The 10,424-nt window shown below is 52.2% G+C and overlaps 2 protein-coding genes across 2 annotated transcripts; both read left to right on the top strand.

The window, feature by feature from the left end:
* Positions 1 to 4,311: 4,311 nt before the first annotated feature.
* PHYSODRAFT_444722 (hypothetical protein) lies at positions 4,312 to 4,842 on the top strand (the record flags this gene model as incomplete). Its single annotated transcript, XM_009521881.1, has 2 exons — positions 4,312 to 4,490; positions 4,572 to 4,842. Coding segments are annotated over 2 exons (450 nt in total), but the record flags the coding sequence as incomplete, so codon positions are not given.
* A 4,062-nt stretch (positions 4,843 to 8,904) lies between these two features.
* PHYSODRAFT_453268 (hypothetical protein) lies at positions 8,905 to 9,222 on the top strand (the record flags this gene model as incomplete). Its single annotated transcript, XM_009521880.1, has 1 exon — positions 8,905 to 9,222. A coding segment is annotated over one exon (318 nt), but the record flags the coding sequence as incomplete, so codon positions are not given.
* Positions 9,223 to 10,424: the final 1,202 nt, after the last annotated feature.

Below are 10,424 nucleotides of genomic sequence, written 5' to 3'. Positions count from 1 at the left end.
ATAGACACGCGACCCTGCGTCCTATCACCTAGTGCATCTAATCAACCATCAATCATCCTACTCGTCTAATCATCGGTGGCGTAAACAACTTACCGTAATCACCATAATCAACGTGGGTTCGGATTGGACCGGTTCGGGCTAACCGGTTAATGGGTACAACTGGTACACAGTACCCAAGACCAGCAACCCTCAATAGTTGAGGACCTCGTTGCAATGATGCAAGACGTTGCCGCCTTCCGACATCTCCATGCTGAAGAGTTGGCGCTTCAGGTAGATGCGTCCAGCCTTCTGCGAACCACCGTACAGCGTCTTCAGGCGCGTCCACGCAACCCACGCTTCCTCGCAGTCGTCGACCACATGGTGGTAGTCCGCGTCCATGTGGAGCAACATCAGTCCGAACGCGATGTTGCTCGACTTGACGTAGTCGTCCTTGGCCCGCGAGTCCGTGAAGCTCGGCGTCGTCTCGCGGTTCACGACATGCCACGTCGACTTGGTCAGGAACACGCCACGCATGTAGCGGTTCCACGTCGCGTAGTTGTCCCCGTTGAACTTGTCAATGGAGACCTTGGTCGAGGCGTCTTGGGCAGAGGACATGGTGCTTGGGCTCATAACCTGATGGAAGGTATGGATCTTGGACACGAAGCTCGGACGAAGCGGAGGGAGGGACGTCGCAGACGGCGGGACCGGAGCGAAGGCACTTGAGGGGTAGAATGAAGATTCGAAAGTGATTGAATTGTTGGAGCTTACACCCTACTGTTATAGACACGCGACCCTGCGTCCTATCACCTAGTGCATCTAATCAACCATCACTCACCGGTGTTCATCCAATCATCCTACTCGTCTAATCATCGGTGGCGTAAACAACTTACCGTAATCACCATAATCAACGTGGGTTCGGATTGGACCGGTTCGGGCTAACCGGTTAATGGGTACAACTGGTACACAGTACCCAAGACCAGCAACCCTCAATGGTTGAGGACCTCGTTGCAATGATGCAAGACGTTGCCGCCTTCCGACATCTCCATGCTGAAGAGTTGGCGCTTCAGGTAGATGCGTCCAGCCTTCTGCGAACCACCGTACAGCGTCTTCAGGCGCGTCCACGCAACCCACGCTTCCTCGCAGTCGTCGACCACATGGTGGTAGTCCGCGTCCATGTGGAGCAACATCAGTCCGAACGCGATGTTGCTCGACTTGACGTAGTCGTCCTTGGCCCGCGAGTCCGTGAAGCTCGGCGTCGTCTCGCGGTTCACGACATGCCACGTCGACTTGGTCAGGAACACGCCACGCATGTAGCGGTTCCACGTCGCGTAGTTGTCCCCGTTGAACTTGTCAATGGAGACCTTGGTCGAGGCGTCTTGGGCAGAGGACATGGTGCTTGGGCTCATAACCTGATGGAAGGTATGGATCTTGGACACGAAGCTCGGACGAAGCGGAGGGAGGGACGTCGCAGACGGCGGGACCGGAGCGAAGGCACTTGAGGGGTAGAATGAAGATTCGAAAGTGATTGAATTGTTGGAGCTTACACCCTACTGTTATAGACACGCGACCCTGCGTCCTATCACCTAGTGCATCTAATCAACCATCACTCACCGGTGTTCATCCAATCATCCTACTCGTCTAATCATCGGTGGCGTAAACAACTTACCGTAATCACCATAATCAACGTGGGTTCGGATTGGACCGGTTCGGGTTAACCGGTTAATGGGTACAACTGGTACACAGTACCCAAGACCAGCAACCCTCAATAGACGTCGAGGCGGCAATTGAGTGCGTGTTTCCTGGGCTTCCTACACAGCTTTCCTACGTTGGCGAGTTCTGTCTGGCTTCGCTCGTTTACCACGCGCCGTATCTCCAATCCCATTTGAGCCAAGATCACCCGCTGTTTGAGTGTTCACTATTCCAGCACCCGAGCTTAATTTCCGGCCTATTGCCGAAGGTATTTTGCACTGGTAATCGTCTACAAGCTACCGGTGTGTCTTCGCATGTAGCCATTTTGGGCAAGATGAAGGCACTACTTGACGCAAGTCTGCAAACAATTGAACACATTGAAGCCAACGGTGAAGGACATCATGCGCGAGCTGGAGAAGCGCGCTATTGGCGCTGGTACAGTGACATTCGATGGCCTAGACGCCGCGCTCAAACGCTGCCTCGACTCGGCCGGTGTAACCGAGCTCATCAACAAGCTGAACGACAGCTCACCAGCCACGCCCGTGCTGGAGAATGAAGCTGAGCATCCACCGACCCTTTCCTCCTTTTGGGAGGGACGATTCCGCCGGGTTCCGGCCGATTTCAAGCTTCCAGACTGTTCTGTTGCAATGCTGTGGGTCTTGTGGCAGTACGGCAACGCCACCAAGAAGATACCCCCGCTGAGGGTGCTGGATGGACGTGACATGCCGACTCGGAACCTGCAAAAGCGGCTTAGTGATGTACGCTATCTGATGACCATAGTTGAGGACAGAGCAAAGCGTACCGGACTGTGGCGTGCCCATCAGAGCGTTGAGGACGCTGTTAAAACGTTCACTGCGTGCGCTGACAGTATCAACGTGCCGCAACACACGGCGACACTGCGGAGTCGGCGACGAGGACAGCTAAGCTGGACCACTGTGGTGGCGCTAATCCGCAAACAGCGTAAGCAGAGCAGTAACTGATTGGCCAGTTTGTTTTTCCTTTATCGCTCCTATTGGCCAATATCTACTCATTTACCAAGTCCTGCCACTGTCCTGTAAAATCCGTCTAACAATCATTTCGAGTCATTAGCACGGCAACGACCACGCGAAAATCAGAATCGCATTATCGCGTGAAAATGTGAAAATAGCATTACCGCCACAGGTCGGATGGTGAATTTGCCGCGCGATTTTGTCGGTGCCTTCAGCAGGTCACTAAAGTGGAGCTTTGAACCCATATTTGGCCAGTAAAACGAGTTGTTTCCCCTATCATTAGTGACATAGGATCTTTAGTGCTTCTTCGCTTCATTTCCGCATTCCGCGACAAGCAGTGAAGACGACAAGAAGAACGCCTCATACCATGGCCAACGCCGACGCTGTCCGTACTGCTGACGCTACCAATGCCGCCGCTGGCGCTGATGCCGGCAACTCTAGTGACGTTCCAAGTGGTGGAGGAACTGAGAGAGCATCCTGGACCTGCTGGACAAGTACCTGGACGCAAGAAACAAGCGATCACTTGCGACCGACAAAGGCATCAAGGCTAAGGCATGGAACGCCTTGGTGCTAGCTCTCAATGCTAAGCACCAACGAACTCTCGACAGGATAATTATCACCACCGGCCACAAATACATCAAACAATGTCGCCACCGGTCCAACTTAAAGTTCGTAACGAATAAATAAATTTGATTGGTCTGTTATTTGAAGGTAAGACATTATAGAGGTCGAGGACGACCGGTTCGAGGACGGGTTCCTCCATGGTGTGTATTGTTAGCCTCACTTTTCTTCGAGCATGGAAACAGGCAAGGTAAATCTACGCGAGCGGTTTCGAAGAGAGACAATCAAGAAACACGACGTGTTTGCCTCAGCTCCAACCGCTACTGAGTTTCCCCGCGCATACGCCTTCAACGTGAACAAGTCCATCGTCCAGATAGGGCATTCCGGTCACAAGAATACCTGGGGATGCAAGTCGGAGGCGTTCTGTGCTTGGGAGGTTTCTTTAAGTAAGAAGAGGCCGACGAAACGTGCCAGCACGAAGCTCCCATTTTGTCCTGAGGGTGCCTGGTTCGTCAGTTCGGCAGAGCTGGTGCATTCGCCGAGCTGTGACTCTGTTAGTGAGGCGTCCGCTGAGATTCTGGCAACACTACCCAGGTTTAGAAGCGCCATTGTGAAAGGCCTAAGTAGCGCACGTGATCGTGTGGCCTCGGCGTTGAAGGTGGTGGACAACGTGAACGTGGACGACCAACCCGCTTTACTATACAGAGCAATCGCCAAAGCAAAGAACATGATGACAGGAAATGATGGAAGCTACGCAAAACTCCCAGCTTTTCTGCGGTCGTTCGAGCGGCTCAATCCTGGTTCCAGAGTGTGCTGCCAGCTGGATAGTAATGGGCGTTTCTTCAGGTTGTTCTTAAGTTTCGGAGCGCTAGTGGCAGCTCAAGACAACTGGGTACCTGTGCTCGAATGTGACGGTACACACATGAAGAATGAACAGTAAAATGGGGTGTGCTTGTTGGTCATCGGTAAGGATGGTAACTGGGCCAACATTCCTGCTGCGATCGCATTGGTCCACAAAGAGACAGCTGAGAACTTCGAATGGTTCTTTGCTAATTGCATTGCTGCGGGGATCAAGCTACATGACAGAGCAACATTCACGGATAGAGGCAAGCAACGTGACGCTCAAGTACGTTTGGACGCGATTGGCATCCCTCTCAACCTTAAGTTATGCGCTTGGCACATCTACTTCAACGTGTGCAGCCACTTTCGCGCAGTTGAGCCAAACATCGACAACATCAAGGGGCTGATTTTTCGTCTTCAAGCAACGACAACGTTGGACGAATACAATAAAGCCCTGGCGGTGATCGAAAATCAGTTCCCCGGGGTGCGTATCCGGAGCGTCAATGGCCAGAGGCAGACTCAGTCTGCAGCAGAGTACTTGCGCGCACTGCACCCTGGAAGTTGGACGAAGTTCGGCAATTGTGCACTTGACCCCGAAGAAATATTCGCCGTTGAAATCCAATGGAAACAAGCACGTTCGTATGGAGCACCTTGCGCGCTCTTCGCTGGCAGGACGACGAGCGCAGTGGAGGGGCAAAACAATGCACTCCTTTTGGGCGGAGTCCGGGATTGTCAAGTCCTGGAAGCTCTGGTGCTGTTCTGCAATCTGGCTGTGGAAACATTGAACGACATGAAAGAGAAAGCCGAGAAGTGGTTAGCCGCAAAGCACACCGTCACACCCCGTGCAAAAGCTATGTTTGTCAAGCAAGTATGGGGTGCTGCAGCCTTTCAGAGCGCTGTAATCAGTTTTCCATTCCTGCCTGCGCTTCTTCCGGATTGCAACATTCGATCGCCGCCGCGCTACAATCAAGCCGGTGGTTCCTCCGCTCGCACCCCCTGCGACGTAGCAGCACGTGAAAAACGCATCCCGAGTCGTGGTGAACTCAAAGCGTCCGCGTCGTCACGAAAGTCCGCGCAACAACCAAAACGACAGGGTGGCGAGCGAGCTGTAATCGCTGCTGAGATGCTCGAACACTTTGCCAATGAAATCCGCGCGGAAGCGAAAAAGAAGCGGAAGAAAATCACGTGCAGTCGATGTGGCAAAACCGAGGGTCATAATGCTGCAAAATGCCCCAATCAGCCCGAAGAAAATGTTGACAGCGACGCCCGGCCTGGAATTTACGTCGTTGGAAGCTATCCTCTCGAATTACTGCAACAGCGCAACGCATTTGTCAACTCTAGAGTTGAAAACCCGGATATCGTGAGCGAGTACAGCTTCTGATTTCGTCGGGCGAGAATCCATAGACTGTAGAGTTCCCTACAAAAGCGTATGCATACGAAGCTAGATTAGATGAAGCTAATCACTTTCATTAATAAATCCGGTACCTTGCATGCAAAACCGGGTTGTTGGGACTCCTCAATGCTTTCGTGCTTCCTTCTCTCCGGGTTTGGGGGCACTGGGCTTTATTACCACACCGCTCATCCCCCACGTGCGGATCAAGCAAAGGAGCATTCCAACACTGGGTCGTCCCTTGCTCCTGAGTACGCAACAGCAGAGTTTACAAGTTGTCAGTGATCCCATGTCACTTGATAGTAGCAGCAGCAAAGTGCAATTACCTCGCCACCCTTATCATTAAAGAGGAAAACAAAAAAACATGTTTGACTCAACCTCACGGCATAATTATTATACCACAAAATTACCTGGCTCACTTCACTTTAGTAAACCCGCGTACTACTGGTACCAACAGCACTGTCCAGCAGTGTTACCTTGTCATCCTTATCGATAAAGATCAAAATAAGTTAGATTCAACCTCGCTGCATCATCATTACATCATAGAATTACCTGGGTGCCTTCACGTTAGGCGCGACGCTGCTCGTGAAAGCCTACAGCATAAGCCCTCGTAGCGTGCGGGAATCCGTGCTCTCTCATGGCCACAAGTTTGGCCCTCTGCTTCGGCTTCGATTGTAGGAGGCGCTCCCATACATCGTCATCGAACGTCGGCTTGACAGTGTCTGAGCAGATGCTGACGCCAGATAGCCCTGTGAGGTACTTGTACAGATCATAGTCTTGCATGAGTCGCGTGTACTTCGACTTGTACTGCCCTAAAATGATCACCAGATAGAAGGTTAGTTGTCCAAGCAAAAGATGTGCACACTCGTTTCAGTCACCTTTGTCGAGAGGGATATTATCACCACCGGCCACAAATACATCAAACATTATCGCCACCGGCCCAACTCGAAGTTAGTAACGATAGCGTCTGATAGTATCTTATGGGACGGACCAGAGAAGGCGAGCAAAACGTAGTGAGGCCGCGTTCAGTCAAAGGAGTACGGTCAAAGGTGATCAGCCAGAGCTGCTCAAGCTGAAGGAGGCATGTATTTAGTATCACCGACGCTGTCGCTTGGAGCTGGCCGAGGGGTCAGTTGTGCAAAGGGGACACCCGTGCCACAGGTGCGCAGGCGGGCACTATCTCGGCGTTAACAAGTGAACTTTGCCGCTGCGACCTGGTCGACGGCAACGCTAGCGACACCGGCGATGGAGGCAGCGCTGTGTCCGCGTCAGACAAGACCACGACGGCTTCGACAAGCCTCGCGATGGCCTCTGAAGAGCCCGCAAGCGGACGCAAAGTCCCCGACAGCCATCAGCAGCGCGTGGACAAGGTCAAGCGTGTCCGTGGCGGCGCGCTCAAAACCAACCGAGCGTTGAAGAAGAAGAAATCGGACGATAAGGTCTCCAAGGCGTTGATTTCTCTAATGAAGACGACGAAGGCGTACATGAAGATGAAGATGGCTTCCCTCGAGAAGGAGAACGTTTCCACCGCGGGCAGCGACAGCTCCGGGCAGTCTTCGTGGGTGTGACGGCCAATCTTCGCCCTGCCATCACCATTCGGCTCGCAATTTATGTCGACATGCGTCTACCAGCGCTACCAACAACAGAGTAACCAGTAGCAATCGAGGCAAGTGGTAGTGCTCGCGCACCAAACGCTAATTGAATAATATATAATGGATTCATAAAAAAAGCAACCACGCATTATGTGCTACCATCAGAGCATTCATCCGAAGATGACACTTCTGCATCGCTAGTGCTGCCGGATGACATTGATTCGTCGCTGTCCGTCTGCCAACCGTTTTCATCTTCGCTGCTCATTCTCCCGCATACACTCCCGTCGCTCTCGTATCGTCCTCATCCCTAAGTCCTTTATCACTCGACTCATCATCTCTGTTGGCTCGGAGCTCCTGATACTCCTCCCACATTGTTGATGACATCCAATCTCGCCACGCAGCACCACTTTAAAGGTCAAAACTAATGGGGACATCGTCCTCATCGAACGTCTGATGCTGCACACGATCGCGCGACCGGCTTCGTAAGTCTTCGGCCAAATCAGACTCGTCAAAGCCCCTAATAAAATTGTGCACACAGCAGCAGGCGAAGATGACAGCCTTGACGTTCACGAACTCGAAATCCATGCACGACCTTAGCACTTTGAATCGGCGCTTCATAATTCCATTCACCCGTTCCACCGCATTTCTGGCCTTGGCATGACGAAGATTATACAGCTCTTTACCATTCCGCGGTCTGCCCGCTGACTTAGCCCACTCCTTGAGGTGGTAGCGTGCACTCCGATATGGCGTCAGCACCTACTTGCTCAATCCATAGCCTGCCCCCGCTAGAACGTAGTAGTCCTCGGGTACTCGATCCAGAAAGTTACTCCACTGTAGTACCATGGAGTCGTGAGCACTGCCTTCGGCTCCAACGTAGGCAAAGCAGACGTTCAGGTTCTAAATGAGATTATGGAATTCAGATTACAACTAAAAGATCTAACTGACGGCAACCATATTGAACGCGTGCGAACACCGATAAATTACTTGACCGCCAGGGTAGGTTCGGATGGGTCGTCCTTACTTCCGAGTACATTTCGCGAGATTTCGAGTAATGAGTAATGCGCTCGGACTTCAGAGTACATATTCCTCATTTGAACTCATGCACTGCATCAACTTGCAACAACTGACTTCCCTATAAAGACGTTGCTTGTTGGGATGGCATTCACAAAAGTAATTAACGTGCTACAAGCCCTTTAGGGCAATTTTTCTGTCGTTTTCTGCTAGATAACGCTAAAATTCTCTAGTTGCTTGCTCACATCCGCACAAGTGGTTCGATGGGTTATTTCCCCAGATACATCCATATTGTGCCTTCCTTCGGTCTCGTTCAGGGTGGCGACGCCGAACGTAGCGTCTTTCCTAAGTCACATGTAACACTTGTGTGGGATTACTCGGAAGTCAGTGAAGTGTAGTCGCAATTAAGTAGCACTCGGTTCGGATGGGTGTAAAGACCCTCAAGCCGCATCGAATTCATGTGCTTTTAGCAAGCGATTCACGGTCCACGGTAACGCCATCCATGCTCCTATTGCGGAACACCCGATCGTGCTCGCGAGTTCATCGTGCTTGAGTTGCATCTCGGAAAACGAAAAATGCCTCTACGGTAGTCGACTCTCAGAAGTACAGTAAGTTACTTCATACTACCTCCGGTCCGAAAAACAATGGTCCCTTCAACTATGATGTGTACACATAATTTTGTTTTACGTTCCGATTGGACAAAATTATTTTTTTTTAATTTGTTGGCTCTGAGCCATTAATTTTTTGCAGCCCTGGTGGCTCCAAAGCTCCTTGCGCAACTCGCGCCAAAACACAGTCCCACAAACCAATTTTCTGCCAAGGACCCCCAAAGATGCCGCGCACCCCTAACCCCAAAGATCTGTCGCTTGCTACGAAGCTGGAGATCGTGCTGTTCCTCTCGGACATGGCCACCTGTGGAAAGCTTCCACGGGGGGCCATCTCGGAGGCTGCAGCACGATTTGGTTGCCATCACAACACAGTGCACAAGCTGTGGGGTGACCGCGCCACTATTGCCGTGCAACGGCCAAGTAACCGCGGCCGGCCCCGGGCCTACATAGATGGGGCTATCAAGGCCAAGATTGCTTCGGCTCCGGTGGAGAGTCGGACCACGCTGCGTGGTCTCGCCGCTGCCACAGGTATCCCGCGGACCCAGCTCTTCCGACGCTTGCAGGAGCGAAGCGCGGTCAGGCGAGTCACGGTTGTGCCGAAGCCGCTGCTCACGCCGGAGCACATGGCGCAGCGCCGTCAGTTTGCTCGGACTTTTGTGACGAAGATTCCTGGGAAGAGTTTTGACTGTCTAGCTATCTGTTATGAGTAATATGTGTAATGCCTGACGATATGTAATGTAATGTCTGTCATTTAGGTGATCGCGGATACCAATTCGATGGCATGAAGAATGTGGTGCATGTTGACGAAAAGTGGTTCTACGTGCACCGGAACCGCAACACTTATTACCTTACGAGCGACGAGCCTGCGCCGCGCGCCGTCACCAAGAACAAGAACCACCGAACAAAGGTAATGTTTTTGGTGGCGGTCGCGCGGCCGCGGTATGACGAGCACCAGCGCATGACCTTTGACGGAAAGGTGGGACCGTGGACCGTGGTGAAGACCAAGCTGGATGTCCGCAGCAGCAAGAACCGCTCGAAGGGTACTCCGGTCACGACCCCAGTCGAGATGACGAAGGACGTCTACGAGCGCATGCTGACGCAGTACGTAATCCCCGCGATCAAGCGAGTTTGGCCAGGTAATTGTTTTGCAACTTGTTGTATTATGTTTTATGCTGACTATTTTTATTACGACTATTTTTATATAGGTAAGGAAGAGGTGATCGTACAGCAGGACAACGCCCCGCCTCGGAGCAGACTGCAGTGAAAGCAGCGGCTGCAGCGGGCGGCTGTAGCGGGCGGCTGGTCGATTAAGTTCGCCAACCAGCCGCCGCGAAGCCCTGACTTCAACGTGCTCGACTTGAGCTGGTTCTGCTCGCTGCAGTCGCTGCAGTACAGGAAGCAGACGCGGGACGTCGACGGGCTCATCGCGGCCGTGAATGCCGTGTTTGAGGAGATGTCAAGTGCCACCACCAACAAGTGCTTCCTTACGCTGCAAAGCGTACTTGAGGCATCTATGCTTGCTGGTGGTGGCAACAGCTACAACATCCCACATCTGAGAAAAGATGCCCTGACCAGGAACGGTAGCCTGCCTCGCTGTTTGCCGTGTTCGGCTGAGGCGGTTGCGGCTGTCGATGCTTTAGCCTAGAACGTCGGTTTGGTAGCGGTAATATTTAGCCTAAATATTACCTTCATTCTGATTGTTCTGTCACTAATAGTTTAATTTGGTGAATGCATACTTCTCTGGGCCACCTAAGAAACAACAACT

Source organism: Phytophthora sojae (genome assembly GCF_000149755.1).
Source record: "Phytophthora sojae unplaced genomic scaffold PHYSOscaffold_2, whole genome shotgun sequence".
In the NCBI taxonomy this organism is placed as follows: Eukaryota; Oomycota; class Peronosporomycetes; order Peronosporales; family Peronosporaceae; genus Phytophthora; species Phytophthora sojae.
The sequence above is the reverse complement of the archived record's forward strand: the minus strand, read 5'-3'. Positions and strand labels throughout refer to the sequence as shown.